The sequence below is a fragment of the Fundulus heteroclitus genome, chromosome 18, assembly GCF_011125445.2.
Source record: "Fundulus heteroclitus isolate FHET01 chromosome 18, MU-UCD_Fhet_4.1, whole genome shotgun sequence".
NCBI classification, from domain to species: Eukaryota; Metazoa; Chordata; class Actinopteri; order Cyprinodontiformes; family Fundulidae; genus Fundulus; species Fundulus heteroclitus.
In genome coordinates this window covers 14,223,289-14,243,915 of record NC_046378.1, presented here as the reverse complement: position 1 = coordinate 14,243,915, position 20,627 = coordinate 14,223,289, and the positions used below count along the sequence as shown (strand labels likewise).

The window sequence follows — 20,627 nt, the reverse complement described above, 5'->3', positions numbered from 1 at the left end:
TTTCTTAACTGGTAATAAAGTGTAATTTAGGCCCCGTCCACACAAAGATGGACACAGCAAAGTTTCACCAATGATTAAGAAAAAAAAATTATTAAAATGAAAGGCAGCAGCACCACTGACAATATTGTAGTAGGTATGCCGGGCCCACAGGTGGCGCTGCCACAGAAAGACACGCAAAAACAAAAAAAAACACCGGGCATGCACAGACAACTCACAAAATGAACACAGCAACATGGTGGGGTATCAGACAAAAACATTTATTTATGTTCAGCGTGATACGCCAGGAGAAACACCGTGTGGAGCAGGTTCTTTAGAAAGGAAGAGTCTTAGGACGCTTTAGCCATAACGCAGCCGCCTTAGCATCAACGCAACACCGGACTGGCACAAAGTGAGGCGCATGTGGGATACAGAGAGAGGTGTAGCACGGAAACACAAAACCGGAATTTTTTTTTCTTCTTAAATACGATCGTTTACGTTCTAAACAAAACGGCGGATCCATGTAGACGCAGAGCCTAAACGGCAAAACACCTTTCTGGATACGCCTAACATCGTTTCCGTGGGAATGGAGGATATGTAGGGACACAACATACAGGTGGAAGAAGGTGCTCGGGTCTGCTTAGACAAAAATAAAATTATGAGGGGTTTACGAGCAAAACACCATGCCTGAACAAAGGTCAACACTTCATAGGAAACTGAATACACCATCCTCTTGAGAGAAAAAAACAGTGGTGGCAGCACCATGCTGTGGGGAGAACTATGATCAGAAGCTGATCAGAATTGGTGGGATGGTGGATGGAGATAAAGACAATCCTGCAGGGAAAACATTTTAGAGGCTACTAAAGACCAGGGTGCAGGGACAACTGGCCTGAGCATACAGCCACAGCCACGGTGGTTTACATCAAAGTATATTCAAGAGTTAGAAAGGCCTAGTCAAAGTCCAGACCTAAAACCCATTAAGAATAAGAGGCAGGACTTGAGTTTGACAAATGGTCAAAAATGTACTCTCTAAGCTGGTGGAGAAACCTAAATACTTGCAGCTCCAACTACTGACTCAGTAGGGCTGAATTCAAACGCATGGCACAGTTTTCAGATTTTTATCAGTTAAAAATAAAGAATTTGAAAAACCACATCTCATTTTCCCATCTACTCCCCTATCACACCTTGCTTTGTGTGGGTTTATAGCAAACCCCCAATAAAACACAAAAAGACAAATTACAATAAAGTTTGTGGTTGTAATGTGACAAAAATGTGAACAGGGGGGGCGTGAATGGAGGCGCAGGACTCGCTTTGTGTAGATTTGGAACAAAAAAAGCTCTAAATATTAACAAAGCCTTGTAAATTTCTTTAAAATAATCCCTTTTCAGTTGTTAGGGGGGGATTCTGCATGTTTAAAAAGGTGCAGATTTGTAAAGTTTGCACACCCGGTACTAAGAAACATGTGATCCAAGTCCCCCTCCTGATTAAAGTAAACACTCCCAGGTTTCAACGCGGACCCTACCCAGAGAATGCGTGTCTCCCGCACAACCAGCCCCCCTAACCTGCCCACGCTCAGCCCACGCTCAGCCCACTCAGCCCATCCACAGACACCAGCGGGCCCCTGCCTGCAGAGCCCGGACTCCTGCGTGGAGAGAGCAGCCCTGATCGTGCATGTGTGCATCAGCACAACTCCCCCCCTCCTCCTCCTCCCCTCCAACCTCAGAGGAGGAGAAAAAAAAAGACAACATTCATTTTATTCACCGGGCTGTTCTCCTTTTATAAAACAAACACACACAAGCCGCTCATTTGTGACTTACTATTTTACTCAGATCCATGGTAGTCCGTCGGAGGCGGAGAGCCGGGATGTTTTGAAGCCGTAGAGGAGCGCCGCTGGCTCCCCGTTTCCTCTCCCGTTTGAACCCGGAGTAATTAGCGACGGCAAAGCGACGGAGGCGACCAGCGCATTCGGGGAGGAGAAGAGGAGGGAGGAGGTGGAGCGCTCCGTTAGCTCAACATGTGTCCACATTTGGTATTTAAAGGAGGAAAAAAAAAAATGTCCCTGTATCCTGCGCTCCCTCCCGCCCCTTTCTCTTCCGCGTCCCTGCTCCTCTCTCCCTCCCTCCCCCTCCTCTCCTTCTCTCTCTCTCTGGGCCCGAAGAGAAGCGCTCCCTGACCGGCGAGGACCTCCAGCATCTAGCCGCCGATAAGGCTGTGCTGGTGGGGGGGACAGAGAGAGAGAGCAGCGGAGGAATGCTGCTGGTGCTGCCCGCTAAGCGTCGCAGCGGCTCCACATGCGGCGGCCGACACGGGCTGCTTTTATCCCGCAGGCGGTCCGCTCCCCGGGGACACAATAGCGGCCTGGGGGCCCCGCGGAGTGGGGTGGCTCCGTCCTGGAGGGCTTCCCAAAGATGGGGGTCCGGCCGGGGGACCAGCGAGGGGGGGTCCGGCTGAAGGAAGGGGGGAGGATGGGGTGGAGTTAGAGCTCAGGAAGTGAGCCCATGTTCCACAATGTGTAAATGACACAGAACCAGAGCCAAAAACACCATTACCACCTGGAGAGCTTATAATCATGTTGATCACTAAAGCGTTTTTCCTTAAAGAAAATGATTCCAATAAGACCTCATTATACGCTTTACTCCAACACCATGTCTCTACAAAGACAGTTTTAATAGCCAAAGGGGGTTCTAAAGCAAATTTAACAGGGGGCCAGGGTGGGGCCAGTGTTTTTTCACAGGGGCACAGAACATTAGATTGGGGGGGGAAAAACTTAACAGGTCAACATTTCATCTTTTATATTAAATAAGCCAAAGAGCCAATTGTGGCTATTAACAGGGGCGGTTCTAGACAGGGGCCAACAGGGGCCAGTGCCCCTGTAGAACTGTTCCTGGCCCCTGTTATGGCCCCTGTACTAAAAACATATTAAATTTCTTAGGATGATAAATGCTGACAAAGATACCATGACTGACTGGTCATTTGGATCAGTTGTATTTTTTTCGTTTATGTTTTTACCCAATAATAAAATAACAAAATAATAATAAAAAATAATAATAACAACAATAATTAAAAATTAAGCTGTTTCAAGTTAAGCTCCCGTCGTATTGAGAAAAGATCAGGGGTCTGCAACCTGCAGTTCCAGAGCCACAATTAGCTCTTTGGCTTACTTAATATATTAAACAATGAAATTTTGACCTGTTAAGTGCCCCCCCCCCCCCAATCTTTTGTTCTGTGCCCCTGTGAAAAAACACTGGCCCCACCCTGGCCCCCCTGCTAAATTTGGTCTAGAACCCCCATTGGCTCTGGAACTGCAGGTTGCAGACCCCTGATCTTTTCTCAATACAGCGGGAGCTTAACGTGAAACAGCTTAATTTTTAATTATTGTTATGTTTTTTTTATATTTATTTTTTAATTTTGTTATTTTATTATTAGGTAAAAACATAAACAAAAAAAATACAACTGATCCAAATGACCAGTCAGTCATGGTATCTTTGTCAGCAATTTCCTAAGAAATTTAATATCATGTTTTTAGTACAGGGGCCATAACAGGGGCCAGGAACAGTTCTACAGGGGCACAGGCCCCTGTTGGCCCCTGTCTAGAACCGCCCCTGTTAATAGCCACAAAAGAAATAAAATACCTTATATATCCAGGGCCTACTCAACCTAATGGTAGGCCCCGGGGCAAAGGGGTCCTCCCATTAAACCTTCCCCACTTACAGCTTCACAAACCCTGATGACGGCAGCAAACCGTCAGCGTGATAATTTAAATTATTTGATGAACCAACCAATAAATCAGAAACTGCAGAGAAAACCATTAAAAAGCAGTATAAAGCTTTTTCTCCACACACCCATGGTTTCAGCCCAGATTAGCCCCGTGCATTACGTTTTTATGTAAAAAGCAGAAGCACTGATTCAGACTGGAGCTTAATCTAAACCTCGGTACCTCATGCCGCTCTTTAGATGTCCTGGACTGGAACTGGTGGTCAACAAAGCTGTCACACCTAAACATGCGTTAGGTGTTTAAATCGTCAGACAAAGCTAAAAGATGATACTTTTATTTTGAAGAGGGCTGCAGTCATCTGGGGTTACAATAGCACCCTCCTGTGTGCACCAGTGTCAACTCATGTAACATGTAGAGCTGGAGCCTCATCAGTATTGTATGACGTATGCTGTATAATTGGTAATAAACCTGTTGGCATAAATGTTTTAAGAACCATGTTAATGTTGTTACAATCACCAGTAGGTAATTATCTCCCTGAATCAGAACTGGCAACTGTTCGATAGAGTAAATCAAAAATAGTTTCAACATTTTGTGCGCCTTCGCTGTTTTGTTTTTGTTGTTGTTTTTTTCCCCACCACTCTTTCTCCGTCTGTTTTCCCCTACGCTGCTTCTCTTCGCTCACATGGCCGTTCAGAATGATCGGCCCCTCCCTCCCACATTTTAAATGGCGGTCTGTCACAAGATTCAGCTGAAGTAATGAGGTGAACAACATGCGGTCCGATTGCAAATGTTACTGACTATCATTCTATGGAGAGGTGAAAGTAAATAAAAATGTACTTTCGTCATAGGTAGCTACTTCCTGGAGGTCAGTTAGTAACCTCGGAGGACCTCCACTGCTCCTCAGAGGGTACTTTAGATCAATTGCAGATTTCCTTTGTGTGTTTTTTTTTTATTTTATCGTTCAAATGTATAGGTTTCTCTGGGAAAAAAAAGGGGGGGGGGTCTCCGTCTATGTTTGAAAGGCATCAACAAATCCCATATTATAAAAGGGTATCAGGCAGGAGGAGGGTATAACTAAATTACAGAATATTAACATTAAATACTTTCATGACGACGGTTGTGTCAAGCTAATAACAGCTGGCGTTAGCTTATGTCGTCCGGCAGGTTTATAACTGTGCTTATGACCTTTACTGACGCACTGGGACTGCTATCAGGTAAAACCTGCAGGGCTCACTGAAGTGAATCAAGAAGGTGCTCCAACAAAGTAGTTTAGGGGTGTGTGTACACTTATGCACCCAGGGTGTTAAAGCCCTTCTAGTTGTCATCTCTTTTCCACTGTAACAAATTCAGTGTAATTATGCAGGGTAAAAATGGATAAAAACTTTGGAGATGATTATAGATGGTCTCGTTTTATTATTATTTATTTTTTTATATAAAATAACTGCCGTGTACTCCCTGAGACACATTATCATTAATCCAAAAATCGGTGAGTGGATTGCTGAGAAGGCCACTTGAAATACTCTGTCGGTTGTTGCGTCTATTTGCATGGCACTAGGACACACAGCCCGATGGAGGGAGTATCACCGCAGCAGATGTTCAAGCCCGACACAGAGTACAGTGACCAAGATGCTAAAGGTCACAGAGATTACTGGAAGCAATAATATCACAGTCCAGAGTGCCAACACTGGCCAGCCCTATTCTTAAGCATTTATTTCCTGAAGTCAAAGGTAACGGCAGCTGTTTGGGGAGAGCAGACCTCTGTTCTCAGAGATCACACCTTGAATTAACTTTAAATCAGACTAAACATACAGGGAAATACAATAGCTTTCACATTTATTTCTAAAAGATAACCATTAAGAGTCAGCTTATCAATATAATGTGTCACATTTTAATATAATTGACTTCGGTCGATGATCTGACCAGTAACAACAATCATAGTGGACCATGTGGACCTTTGAGGAAATTATTCGGCCACCCATGATGCAAACCGGTGTTGATAGACCTTTAAAAGAGCAGCTTTTAAAAGTAAAAAAACAACAATAAGAGGGTAAAGCTCAGCTTAAACCATGGAAGCGATTCTGGGTAAGTGATGCCCCCCTCTGGTCAAACAGAGATGGGCAGAACCTGGAGCAGAAACTGCAGTAATGTTACTGTAGTCCAAAGGTTGTGACAGCTGTTATCTAACATCTGTCATAACCCCAGGATATCAAAGAGCTTTGCATACATAGAGATACACAGCTTATTAAAAAGAAAATCTAATAAGTTGTCATTCTCTCTCTTATTTTTAAATGACAATAAAAAAAACATACCGTTTTAAAATAAAATTGATTACAATATGTTACTTGGTTGGAGAGAACACATAGGAAGCATTTGGAATAAGAAGCAACGCTTCTAGATCGGGTTTAATTACGTCACCGTACATCTGACGTCATCAACAGAGCTCTGGGGTTTTTGGATTACACAGACAGACAGGAGACGCTGAGGCAGCTTAAAGTCAAAACAACAATAAAGCCGCCGAGATCCATTTTTAAAAACCGTGTTGGCCTCTTCTGCGCAGTCACCAAACAGCAGCCGACCAGCTGAGGCCCGGCCATCCACCATAATCAATAGGTTTCTCATTAGCCCGCTGGGGCTACACATTATACCTCGGGGCCTCTCAGCAGCATGCTTCCAAACAATGCCAGCTATTTTCCACCGGGTCTCCTCACTTCCTGGTACGGCGTGGGCCCTTCGCCGACTGCGGAGCATTTCTCACATACAGCTGTCCCACTCTGTCTCAGTGTGGCTTCTCACTCTCATACACTCCTTCTCAGAGAGTCCACCCACCAGGAACTACCCTAAGGCTAAAGTCTTACCATGTTTTGTCCCCACACGTCTTCATCTGTATAACATACTTATGTTGTACGTTACAGTAAACTAGTTTTGTTTTCAGAAAATTCAGCTTGGTACATTACCACTCAAGTGTTTGGGGCCACTTAGAAAAAATTACTTTAAACAATAAACGTATCAGACATACAGTCTACTGTAGACATTGTCAGTGCGGTATTGTGTCTATAACGGACTGGCCAGCACAGTTACCAGATCTCAACCCCATTGAGCTGTTGTGGGAGCAGCTTGACCGTGTGGTGCTTAAGAAGTACCCATCAAGCCAATCCACCTGTGGGAGGGGCTTCACGAAGCATGGGGGGACATTTCCAGCAGAATGCCAAAGGTCTGCCAGGCTGCAATTGCTGCAAATTGAGGATTCTTTGATGAAAGCAAAATTTGAAGACCAAGACTATTTAAATGTCTTGACTGTAGTCAATGTCTTGACTATATTTTCTATTCATTTTGCAACTCATTTGATTAATACGACGTGAGTTTTCTTGGCAAAAATTACTGTTTTAGGTCAACCCTAAACTTTTGAGAGGTAGAATGTAAGCTGAATAGCTCCATCAGGTGGGTAACTGGGTTCAGCTTTAATGTAATGTCCTTAAAACAAGTCAAAATGAGGCTCAGTAGTGTGTGTGGCCTCCACGTGCCTGAATGACCTCCCTACAACGCCTGGGCAAGCTCTTGATGAGGTGGTGGATGGTCTCCAGACCTGGACTAACGCATCCGTCAACTCCTGGACACTGTAGCGCAATGTGCCGTTGGTGGATGGAGCAAGACATGATCTCCCAGATGTGCTTAGTTGGATTCAGGTCTGGGAAACGGGTGGGCCTGTCCATAGCATCAATGCCTTTGTCTCTCAGGAACTGATGACACACTCCAGCCACATGAGGGCTAGCATGGTCTTGCATCAGGAGGAACCAGGGCCAACCGTACCAGCATATGGTCTCACAATGGGTCTGAGGATCTCACCTGGCTTATATTTTATTTCTATGTTTTCCACTTTGTTTTTGCTTTATGCATTAATAAATTAAGCGATTTTGTGTATATTTACCATAACAAGACCTCGTGACCAGAACCACAATGTTTCGCCTACACACAATGAGTAAACAAGGAGACGCAATGGAGCAGAACGAGTCAGCATTTTAGCGCCGCCTTTGAAATGGGGATCCACCAGCGGCTTTCCAGACTGATGTGCCGTGTTTACAGTGTAAATTAGTCTGGCTGGCCAGACGAGTTCTACGGTACTGCCAGCAGATGGGACGACAATGTTTATGATGCTGATCGCATTATTTTCAGGCTCAAAACGGACTAAGTGAACACTATCAGGACAAATGCTTGCCGTATATAGTTTTCTTTTTATGGTCAAAATATGTGGCTAGGCCCCTTTAAAAAGAGGTTGAAATTCAACAAAGAGTTCTGGTAGACCTCCGAGGAAGAGGGAGCCCGTTCCAGAGATTCGGATCTGCAGCTGAAAAAGCTCCGCCTCCCCTAGTCACAAGTCGAGTTCTCGAGACCACCAAGAGCATTTCATCTTCAAATCTTACAGCTCTACATGGATGATAAGTTAACTATGTAGAAGCTCAGAAAGATGAGGTGGTGGCAGACATTGAAACATTTAACCGGTGAGCCGGTAAAGAGAAAGCAATATTGGGGAACCGGGTCAATCCCGTTATAGTAGTCCAATCTAGGAATCGGATGGCCGGTTGGTTGACAGGAAAGATCTGAGGTTAAAATAATTGTTTTAATCAGCTGACTGTGTCTCATCCAGATTCAAACAAGCCGCTGGTTTACCATTTTCTGTTTGATTACATTGTGTGTAAGCCTCCGGCTGAGAGGGAACGGCACATGAACGAACATGTACGACGACTCCAACGTCAGTGCTTGTTTACCCATGCGTTTTCAAACTAAATTCCTCAATACTCACTGATGTGTGTGTGTGTGTGTGTGTGTGTGTGTGTGTGTGTAAAGTGTAAAAAAAATGCTCTAGCAAACCCAGCTCCAACATCTGACAAGCTACACGGTTTTATTAGAGCTTTGCCTTCCTGTAAGTCATAAACAAGCTTTCATTTTCAATAGGAGTTGCTGTAGATTTAATGTTCGACAAATCCTCATATATTCAGTAGACGCTAAGCAGAACACTCTGCTCCCTGAGACGTTTTGATCAGTTCATGTTAAACTCTCTACGACCAACCTGAGGGCTGAATTCATTTCGTCTCTCAGATGAAAGCTAACGCTACATTTTTTTTTAGAATGAGGCCACTTGAGTTGAAGCCAGCTGATTTGCATACCACAAGAAGAAGGTTTCAGTCCAGCTTCTGACCTGCGCTATAAGCCTAACAATAGAATCCCACTCCATCACTGTCTCCCTCCTTTTCCGCTTTACGGTACCCTAAAAAAAACAAACAAAAAAAAAAAAACACAGAAGCTCAAAGATGATTTGTTAAAGCCGTTGTCTGTGCCACCTGGGGGCTCGTCCACGCACTTTGGACCCGTCGCTCATGACGTCCAGCTTTATCATTTCACACACAGCCAGTGCCGGGAGGCCTCAAAGCAACCACCTGCTGTTTGTGCTGCCTCAGTGCTTTTAGAGGCCTCGCTTTTCAGCCCCCCCCCCCCCCCCCCCCCCCGCCTCGTTTGTCTGAGCGCGCACCTCACGTATGCAGAAATTCCTGCAGTCTCCCGGGGTTGAGAATTGCAGGATGTGGAGAAGGAAGCGAAGAGGATTCGAGACAATGAGGGACTCTGATTGGGGGTAGTGGGGGGTGGAAGGGTACTGGGGGATTTCAAAAAAGGCCACTTTGGGTGCACATTGTGTCTGGATCCTGTGGAAGTGCTCCTTACCTGGATAACAACGCTGCTGGATGACCAAACAGAACTAAAATAGGGGGCCAGAGCCACTGGACAGGTTAAATAGTTGACTTGGCTGAAACTTCCTGCTTCGGATCTTTGCGACAGAAAATGTGTGTAAATCAAAGCGACTGCTGGCGCTTTAATCAGATCAGGAGACTTAGCCGCACACAAACAAACACACTTGACTCTGAGGCAGGCGGCGTGCCCTCGGCACGGCCGAGCCAGTACGGGAAGAAAGAGTCGGGCAGGCTAAATTTAAAGCCCTAATTATGTAACGCACAATGTGGTGTCACTCAGCGGCTCACGCTCCACGGCACCAAATGGTGCCCCAGAAGTTTTTCCCACAAGCGCTAATTACGGGCCATATCGTTCCAGAGATTACCGCCTAGCCAGGCTTTCCGGGGAAAAGCCTCCGAAACGACTCGCGGTCGGTCTTGGGAGCTGGCACTCCTCACGTTCTGGAGTCCAGAGATAAAGGCTGCACAATAAAAACCCGCGGTGTCCGGGACCAGCTTGTTATTAGCGCTTCTTCTGGTGGGGAGGGGGGGAATAAAACCTGAAGCAAAACCAAAACACGCAGTGACATTGCACATTAAACAGCCTTTAAACTCTTAAATTAGAGAGGCAGCTGCTATTACTGGGCTAAACGTATCATTAAAAGCTAGCGGGCGCTATCTGCCTACCGGGGCTCGGGCTTTTTATAACCAGGCGTGGACACTGTGACGAGGAGGATTTCAGCACGCCATGCTTGTTTACCCAACTCTGCTGGGAGATAGGCGTCCAGTTCTCAGAACCGGCGTTTTTTTGTTTTTTTTTAACGCTGCTGTGGGTTCAAAGGCCACTCTGGGCTGACTGTCTTCTTTCACTTTTACAGATCCATACTATATCTTTGTAAACAACAGATGACAGGATCACCTTACGAGGGATTCTTGTCAGCGATTCACAAAGAGTCTCGTGCTAACTTCACATTTTTAGTGTTGCGTTACAGTTGGGAAAATGCGGTTTAGATCCCAGGTAAAATGAGTAAATACGTCTGTCTTTTTCTTTCAGGAGTGTTCTGCTTCAGCTCCATCGATCTTCCCATCGGCTGTTCCTGCAAGGCCCACAGCATGACGCTGCCACCACCACCTTTCACCTTGGGGATAATGTTTGGTCAGCTAACTCAGTTTCCTCTCCACGGCCATTGTTTTTTGTATAAATGTTGGCCTCACCCTAGCAGAGTACCTTCTTTGTTGCGTCTCGGGACAAACTGCAAACTGATTCTCCTCTCTTTCTGTCAACAAAGGCTTTCTTCTCCTCTGCAAAGAACAGATTTGTTGGGTCTGCAATCATCTGTTGTCCTGTCAACAGATTCTCCCACCTGAGCTGCAGATGCTTGCAGCTCCTCCAGAGTGAGCACACGCCACTCGGCTGCTCCTGAGTGTTTACCCGTGTGGGGGTTGCTTTAGGCAGAAGCCCAGGTTTTGTGGCTGTGCCATGATCTCCCTCTTTGCAGATGATAGACCGAAGAGTGCTCTGTGATCATTTCTTGATGCTCTTTAATGTTCTGTAGCAAACCTTGCAGAAGAGCTGGATTCATAGGGTTAGGGTTGGTGAGAAAAGACTCAAAAGGGATCTTTATTTTAGGAAGCCAGAAAAAACAAGTCCCCTTTCGTTACAGTTATGCACGTTTTTTTTCTCCCGCATAAAATCCCAACACGTTAGACTGTAGGCTGTGGGTGTGTGAAAAGGCGCCGGGTGTACGGTATATGCTGCAGGTGAAAGGCGGCCACCCAGCAGATTTAGGCAGCTTTGGAGCACGACAGATCACATGAGATTATCTCTCACTGATCCACGGCAGAGCAGACAGCAGATTCATTGATTCCTCCGCCTCCGAGCGCCGCTGCGGATCCTCAGTTAGGCATTAACCACAGGAAAGAAAGGGGGAGGGGGGGGGGGTGCCTGTTTACGGCGAATACAACAGACTACAAATCTTCACTTTTAAAGACTTGAAGAAAAAAAAAACTGAGATAATTATTAAAATTACTAATAAATTGCGAGAGCTCGCCAACGAACCGGAGTTCTGCTTTGGTCGCCTGGCCAGGACACGTGCGACCTGCTAAACGAACCTTGATGAGCTCATCACACGTCCACATGGTCTCAGGAGCTTGGCGAGTGACCTACTGACACAAGCTCGGGTCGGGACACTTAAAGCCAAGCCTGCTCTCTTCCCTCCGCCGACTTCTAATCCGTGCCGCTTTCTCCCCGCCGGGTGCGGGGACGGGAGACCCAGAGCTTTAGGAGAGGGCTGGCGTCGCCAATCCATCCCAGTCATAGACCTCAGCAGCTGCCAAAATAAAGACCTGCTGAGGCACATTCAGGAAGTGCTGATAGCACTGGCTACCAGAGGCGGGTTGCAGCACTGTCGTTGCAGCTTTGGCTGCATGGATTCATCTGACCTACTTTCTGCCCGACCAACGCGCCTGGTCCGGAGAGAGGAAAGGGGAGGCCTTATACGCATACACAGTGCTGTCAAAAAGTCATTTATCGTCCTTAAGTTGTTGTTTTTTTTGTGTGTTACATTTACAAGTTCTAGCTAACTGATTCCCATATCTGACAAGGATAGCCTGCGTAGAAAACAACATTTCTTAAATGCTTATTTCAGTCATTAAGCAAAGAAAGGTATCCAAACCAACCTGGACCTGTCTGAGAAAGTAACGGCTTCTCTTGTCAAATCGTGGACTCATTTCTTGTTTCCAAGGTTGTTGTTTTAGTGATTCCAGGAATCACTTAAACAGAACCTGTCTGGCAGCATGAAGTAGGCTCAAAGATCTCAAAAAGCAAAATCGTGGCCCGATCTAAAGAAATTCTGGAACAGATGAGAAACATCTGGCAGTCTGGAAAGGGTCGACCAGCCGCCACTAAGGCTACGTTCACACTGCAGCCTGAAGTGACCCAATTCCGATTTTTTTTGCCCATATGCGACCTGGATGTGATCTTTTTATGACAGTCTGAACAGCACAGATCGGATTTTTTCAAATGCGACCCAGGCTGCTTGGATATGTGGTCCTGAATCCGATATGTATCTGATCTTTTCAGATGTGACCTGTGTCTGTACGGCCGGGTCACATTTATCCGACCTGTACGTCACCGATACTCGACAAACGTCACTATTCTGCGTCCTGCTATGCAGAAGCGGGAAGAAAGACGACACCCATAGAGGACAACAATGAGAAGAGCAGTCAGTGGAGGGAAAGCTCCAGTTAGAAAATAAATTAATGACTGCAAAATGCGCGGCAGCATTATAATCCATGTTTACTTCCACAAACACTGAGGACGCTTGCTACGTGTGACGTCATTGCGTCCTCCTGTGCGCATGATGGACACTTCGGTTGAACGCATTCAGTTCACACAGGAGATCACATACAAGTCGCATATATTTGGAAATGTGAACGACCACGCAAAAAAATCCGATTTCACAAAAAAAAAAAAAAATCGGAATTGAGCATCAAGACCTGCAATGTGAACGTAGCCTAAGAATTCTGGGTCGAGCTTACCGCCGTCAGAGAAATCGTCTACACAGCGAGAAACATGGAACGACAATTTAGAATCAGCTGACAGCGAAGAGAGCTGTGATTTATCGTAACAGCGGCTAACACCAACGAGGTTGTTCGTACACCCCGAAAACAAAGAACATGATGAATTTACAGCATGAATATCAATCTTTTTCAAAGTAGCTTTGATCCATATTATGGAAAGAGAACTGCAGCAGTTTATGATCTCACTGGTGTCCTCCAGTAACCTTTCTGATAAAGGGTGTCGTTTTAAGAGTGGTTGTTGTGCTCTTACTGTATGCAGTAAGAGACCATTTTAAGTCCAAATCACAAACCTCTACGTGGAACAGTGGTAAATCTTTGCGACCTCTTTTTAATTGATGGAACCGTGAGTTCTGCTCTCTGGCAGGAGATCCTGACCGAGGATCTCCTTGTGCAGCAAGGAAAACGGTCCAAAACACACCACCAGTGTAGCGCTGAACCCCTCCCCCATTTAGATTCAAATCTAATCGGTTTTATCCTTTCCCTTGGCGTCATCGTGACTCGTCCGTACAGCTTTGAACGAGAGAAATGTGGGACAAGACGTTTTGCAGACAGCTCTGTTCCCGCTGAGGTAACTGAAACCAATAAGCTGAAATGACAGAAACTCGATGGACTGCATATTTATCTTGATTACTGAGCTCCGCTTTCCTCTTCTGTGTTCTTTTTAAAATGTGATTTGTGGACTCGCGGGCGAATTGAGACTTTGAGCACTGTTGTATTTTATGGTTTTGTCAGCGCTGGGATAGGGCCAGGAGATACGGCCAAAACTCAGGCCACAATATGTTTCTTAATTACGATCGACACCATATAATTACGATATCCACATCAACAAAATAAAAGCCAAGAGGCTTGTGAATTTTCGCCTTTTGCAGGCTAAACATTTGATTGCTTTAAAAATGGAAGAACCCGGAAATACCAAAGATAAATGAATGGCTTAAACTACTGAGCTACAACCTGGCAATGGAAAAACTTACTTATATAACAAAAGGAAAACTTGAAGACTTTAATGATATTTGGTCTCCCTTCCTGTATTTTGCCGAACAAGTTGACGTATCATCTTAATTTTTCCTTTCCTGGTGTATAGATAGCGAGCCCTGGGGTTTAGTGTGTTTTTCTTTATTGTTATTATTCATGGGGTGGGACGGTATTGTGTTAAATTTTAATTATATTTTATTTTTCTTTTCTTGTTTCTCATGTTCTTTTCCTGTATGTCTATATTTCAGAAAATTCTAATAAAAATATATATAAAATAAATAAAAGCCTCAGAAAGAAGCTTGTACAAACTTATGACAATTTTACCGTGTTTCTAAAATTCCTCCATTTTTAGAAACATTTGCTTTTAAAAAATAAATAAAACTACATAAAGCCCAGAACGTCGGTCAGTGACGAACTGTAATGTATATTGAAATATTGGAAACGTCACGCCACCTTTATTGAATAAAGTTAGATCGCGACTTATATTGATATTGATTATTGTCCAACCCTATGTTGAGATATGTTGGTGTCTTTATTGCCACTGTTTGTGTACAAAAAACCCAGAAGAAAAAAAAAAAAGACGGTGGCACAGCGGCCTAGTCAAAGTCCTGACTTAAAATCCAATCGCCGTGCAGAGGCGTGACCATAAACAAGACGTTTGTGCATGAAAAATTATCCACTGTGGCTCATTTGAATGTTTCCACCACAGCGATGTAAAATTGATTGCCTACCAACCCAAACACTAGTTGACCATTATACTAACGAGCATTAGGGGCACAACTAGACCCCCACCCCCCTTCCTTAATGAATCAAATCATCATTTGAGGACTGCTCTTGGAATTTACTCCAGCTGTCCTTTTTCACAGTAAAAATGTCTTCAATGGTCTGAAACATTAAAGGAGGGGCAAAAACAGAAGGAAACCGGAAGTAGAAGAAGGGGGGGGGGTCAAACACGTTTCCACAGGGCTGCGCGCACTGCAAGATCAAAAACCAGTTCTGGTGGGCTGCTGGTTGCTCACATCAGTGGTCCCTGCCGTGATTCCTCCTCCCCAGGCTGCACCACCAGACATGATCCAGCTTGATGGGGCTCCACCAATAAACGCACCAGATAAGCTCCAATAAAGCGCCGCTATCTGCATTCAAAAGGGCCATTGACCCACATTTCAACAGCTCTTTTGTTGTACAGTGCGTCCATTTGTGTCTGCTTCAACACACACACACACAGAGTAGAAAAGCAATGAAGATTCCCACGTAGACAGCGTGTTAAAGGGACTCAACACGAGTGGGAGTAATTCCTCTTTTCACCATCGCAGCCGGGTTTATTTACCGAGCTGACAGCACACAGCGCGACATGCCTGCTCTCATTAATCCTCCTCCCAGTAACGGCGCGCAGAAAGCGGCTCCCAGACGGGACCTCCTCCGCGCGTCCATCCACGCTTCCCACGCGTTCATCGCTCTCCCCCACACCACACCACCCGCCGTGTCTGCGCCGCTTCCTACCTGGCCTCTCTCAAAGTTTTCCCTCTCCAGCTCCAGGCTGTTGGCCCCTCCGGTCCGTCGGATCACTTTGGGGATGGCGTTGGGGACTTGCTGCATGGAGCTTTTCACTCGGTCCATCGCGGCTTGTTGTAGCGTTGGAGGGGGAGGAAAAAAAAAACAATAAAAAACACGCGAGAACGCACGGTTCGTGGGAAGCGGAGAGGTGAACGTGAAGCCTCCGTGGGCTAACGGTTGCAGGAGGGGGGGGGGAACTATGGCGGGCAGCCGTCCATGCTGCTGTGGAGGAGGACTCTCCCCCGTCCCGTTTTCACTGGAGCACTCACTGCCTTCCAGTGACAGCAGCCAGCCAGCGCCGAGAGACGCGCTAGCACGCACGAAAGCGTCCGGACGTACGGCGGCACGCAACTTCCGGTTTCTGTGTTTCAAAATAAGAGCTCAAACAAACCACAAACCACCATGGAATGAAATGGTTGAACTTTTAAATGTCTAAAATAAATATTTCACAATAAAAAGGACGGAGAACTATTCAGTGATTTATTTATATATATATATATATATATATATATATATATATATATATATATATATATATATATATATATATATATATTTTTTTTTTTTTTTTTTTTTTTTTTTACAGAGGTGGCTCAAACGAACCCCAAAAAGGCGTATGAAACACCTAGGAGGGGGGAATAGTACTAAAGTACTAAATATCGGTTCCTGTCCCGAGAACAATCTTGACCACATTTTCAGTCTGTTCACAATCTGAGACCAAGACATGGCTGCATATCATTGCAACCCTTTAACACCAGTCCTTGAGGGGCGGACTTCTGCATGTTAGGATTTGGCCCCTGTTCCACATCTACCTTCTCAGCATGTCATTAAGGTCTGCAGAGGCCTACTCATTAGGTCCTTGTTGGGTTTAGCTGTGCTGGTCCAGGACCACACCTAAAACATGCAGGACACCGGCCCTGGTGGGCTCACTTTGGACACCACTTCTTTAAGATTTTTACTTTAATAATTTCAACATCTGTGTCTCTGCATGCAGAAGATGAGAGGGATGAGTACAACAAGAGGGAGAAACATTTTCCAGTGCAAATATATGAACCTTTCTGACTGTAAAACAAACGGAGGGAAAGAACGTAAAGTAAGTTGAGTAGGTATCAAAGTGTTGGTCTTGGCTGGTCTGGGTCTTGACTTGGTTTTGGGTTGGATTGGTCTTCACTACAACACTAGGTTTTGAGCAATAACATTTTATTCAAAATCTGTTGCTAAAGCAAAAGTATTCTCTAGCATCTTTACGTTTTTCTCTGCCTTACAACCCCAAATTTGGATGTAATTTACTGAGTTACTGAGTGTTGCCAAGACACAAAGTAACACGTGCAAAGGAAACCATGGGTTGTTTTTACTTCATTTTCTTTCAAATAAAAATCTGAAAAGTGTAACATGCATTTAGGTTCAGCTGGCCTGAGTCGATGCTTCGTAGAACAACCTTTCGCTACATCTCTCTTCGCCACCGTCTCTGAGAGCTTTGAGCAGCGAGGAACTGGAGCTTTTGCCGAGTGAATCTATGAATAGACTTTGATGCCTCGTTAGACCAGGACTGATTGTCCCAGTCCAATACGTGAAAATGATCTAATCCAAATCATTGCTTGTAGCTCTAACTGAATGTTTAGGAACTTGCTGGAAGGTGAATCTCTACCTCGCATTTTGGCTCTTTTCCAGCCTCTGACAGACTCCCTCTCAGAATTTACCTCCATCAATCTTTTCATCAGCTCTAACCAGCTTCCCTGACCTCTGAGTAAAACCTTTGCTGCTTCAGGGGCATCAGAGGGCTGGACACGACGGAAGTGTTTACAGAAAATAAAAAAGTCTATTTTTACTTCCACCATACAGCTGTGCGTGACTTTAATGTTAAAGTTTGTCACATTGGAGTCTTACTTTTCAAAGATGTCAGGATGCAGCTTATTGGCTGCATGCTGAGCCTCTCTCCCTCTCTCTTGTTCCTGCGCAGCCTGATCGGTTTCACCTGGCAGGCTGCAATTAACCCACAACTGCTTCCACCTGTTCCCACCGCTTTATCAGACTCACCTCTTTCTGTTCCCGTCGCCGGTCCATAGCGTTCACTCCCGCTCAGTCCCTGCCAGTTTTTCTTGTCAGCTCCGTTTGTACCCGTCAGCCTGAAGACTCCGTTCACCTGGTCTTGTTTCAGTCAGCCCATAGACTTTCCGACAGTTTTGTTTCCTCCAGTATTCAGCTCAGACGTTCAGACCTCCACCGTTCGGCTCAGACGTTCAGACCTCCACCGCTCGGCTCGGACGTTCAGCCCTCCACTGCACGGCTTGGACGTCCTGTGCTCCACTACTCGGCTCTGATGCTCTGCTCGCCACTGCTCGGCTCTGACGTTCTGCTCGCCTCTGCTCGGCTCTGATGATCTGCTCGGCTCTGACGTTCTGCTCGCCTCTGCTCGGCTCTGATGCTCTGCTCGGCTCCGATGCTCTGCTCGCCTCTGCTCGGCTCTGATGATCTGCTCGCCACTGCTCGGCTCTGACGTTCTGCTCGCCTCTGCTCGGCTCTGATGCTCTGCTCGGCTCCGATGCTCTGCTCGCCTCTGCTCGGCTCTGACGCTCTGCTCGCCACTGCTCTGCTCGGCTCTGATGCTCTGCGCTCCACGGCTCTGCTCAGATGTCCTGCTCTCCAGTGCTCGGCTCCAGAGTTCCTCCCGGTCAGTCTCTCCACTCTCCTCCTGCCAGCCAGCTTCTACACCCTTCACCTCCGTCCGTTGAAAGACTCTGGTCTCATCCTCCATCTTCCAAACTATTCAATAAAACTCACTCATAAGAACTGACTCTGTGTGTGCGTACTGTGTCCGGGTTCATCCCAGAAAAATATATCATAACATTATGGACCGGCCAAGGGATGAACCCGAGCACGCACAGAGCCTGGTGTAGAAGCTGGTAGGATCTGCCTCGCCTCCGGTTCGTCTCGCCTGGGTCGCAAAGTTGCGACGCCACGCTGCTGGATTCATCTTGCCTGGGTCGCTGAGTTGCGACGCCACGTTTCCGTCTCGTCTCGCCTGGGTCGCAAAGTTGCGACGCCACGTTTCTGTTTCGTCTCGCCTGGGTCGCAGAGTTGCGACGCCCCGCCTCTGACTCTGTTTTCCTGGTCCGCCTTCCCCGCTGCTCAGCACTAAGGACGGCGCTCCTCGCCGTCGCTGCCCAGCGCTAACTTTTGCTGCTGCCCAGCAGATTCAGACTTTGCTGCCCAGCGCCTTCTGGTTTTTGTTTGGAGTTATTTTTTGTTTTTGGTGTTGTGTTCTAGATCTGCTTTAGTTTCTAGTCTTTTTGTATATTTTTTATTGTTTTAGAAGAATTATTTCCGCCTTCTGTTCTTTGTTTTGGCTCAACCTTAGTTTTTGCTTTACTTAGGATTTTTTGAGATTTATGTTGCTTTTGAGTATTGTGTTTTATTTTGTTGTTTTTGTCCGGGTTTTTGTGTCCCAGGTTTATTCTAGTCGTTCGGGTTTTTCTTTTGTAGTCTAGTTTTTGGTTTTCTTAGTCAGCTAGTTCGGGTTTTGTTCTCCGTCTTCTTGTTTTAGCCATAGCCCTGATTTAGTGTTCTAGGTTCGCCTTAGTCTTCTGAGTTTTGTTTTTGAGTTCCAGTTTTTTATTTTAGACATCTTGCTTGCTTCTGTACAGATTTCTAGCTCTAGTTATCTAGTTTTTCATTAGTTTAGTCGTACTTGCCCTCATCTCCCTGTTCTGTTTCGTTTCATAGTTTTGCTTTAGCTTTTGGTTCCTTTCCTAGTTTACCAGTCTTGTTTTGATTTTTCAGTTTGAGACCCTGTAGTTTCGTCAGCCCTGTAGTTTCGTTAGCTCTGTAGTCCCTGTCTTGACCCTGTAGTCCCTGTCTAGCCCCTGTAGTTTCAGTCTAGCCCCTGTAATTCCAGTCTAGCCTCTGTAGTTTCTGTCCTAGCCCTGTAGTTCTAGTCTTGTTCTGTATTTGTTTTTTCTTTATTTTAGTTTTGTTTGTCTTTATTTTTCCCCCCCTTTAGTATTTAGGTGTCTGGGTTCCTGCGCTGTATGGGTTCCTGCGTTGGATGGAGTCCAGCGCTCTTAAAGGTCCCTGCGCTCTCTAAGGTCCCTACACCTTTCTGTTATCTTTGTTTGTTTTGCTCGGTTTGGGTTAGTTTAGTTCCCTTCAGTAGTTGTTTTGTTCTGTCTTGTCCTAGTGTATCTGTGTTGTTCCCCTGTTTAGGCGCATGCAGGTTGCCGCCAGAGCCCTCCGGCGCTCCTATGTCGCCGGCTGAGCCCTCTGGTGCGCCAGCCTGTCGCTACCCAGTGCACGCAGGTCGCCGCCAGAGCCCTCCGGTGCTTAAGTCGCTGTCTGTGCCCTCTGGCGCGCCTGGCCTGTTGCTGCCTAGCTCACCCTCTTGTTGTTATTCCCTTGTTAGGGCGCTGCCAGAGCCCTCCGGCGCCCCTATGTCGCCGGCTGAGCCCTCTGGTGCGCCAACCTGTCGCTGCCCAGCGCACGCAGGTCGCCGCCAGAGCCCTCCAGTGCTTAAGTCGCTGTCTGTGCCCTCTGGTGCGCTTGGCCTGTTGCTGCCTAGCTCACCCTCTAGTTCCCTGGTGTTTAGGTCTTGTTTTCCTGGCGTTTAGATTTAGTGTTCCCCGGCGTGTTAGGACGCCCTCTGATTCTCGGTTCCCCAGCGTGTTAGGACGCCCTCTGATTCTCGGTTTCCCGGCGTGTTAGGACGCCCTCTGATTCGTGGTTCCCCGGCATGTTAGGACGCCCTCTTTTCTGGGTTCCTCGGCGTGTTAGTACGCCCTCCGTTCTTGTTCCCTGGTGTTTTAGATATTCCTGTTTCCCTTGTGCCCCGGCGTTCCCTGTGCGCCCCGGCATTCTTCTTCCTGGCGCCCCGGCGTTCTCCCCACGCCCCGGCGTTCTCTTCCCCAAGCCCCGGTGTTTCCCTCACGCCCCGGCGGGTTTTCCCCTGGCGTTTCTGTACACCAGTCGTGTTCCAGCAAGAGTTGTTGAGCCTTGGTGTTTTCGTACGCCTGTTCTTCCCTCTGGCGTTGTCGTACGCTTGTCCTTCCCTCTGGCGTTGTCGTACGCTTGTCCTTCCCTCTGGCGTTGTCGTACGCTTGTTCTTCCCTCTGGCG

General features: G+C 46.4%; 1 protein-coding gene across 3 annotated transcripts in view; it reads right to left on the bottom strand.

Annotated features, from left to right (window-relative positions):
* The window catches only part of hip1 (huntingtin interacting protein 1), a 68,325-nt gene extending 52,512 nt beyond the window's left edge, over window positions 1-15,813 (bottom strand). The window contains exon 1 of one of the 3 annotated variants that reach the window (XM_021314728.2): window positions 15,466-15,813. In XM_021314728.2, the coding sequence (XP_021170403.2) occupies window positions 15,466-15,582 (117 nt within the window). In that variant the 5' untranslated portion in view covers window positions 15,583-15,813. Of the gene's footprint in view, window positions 1-1,793; window positions 2,067-15,465 lie in introns of those variants that run through there. The other 2 variants (XM_021314729.2, XM_021314730.2) reach the window with 2 other exon arrangements.
* Between the last annotated feature and the right edge of the window lie 4,814 nt (window positions 15,814-20,627).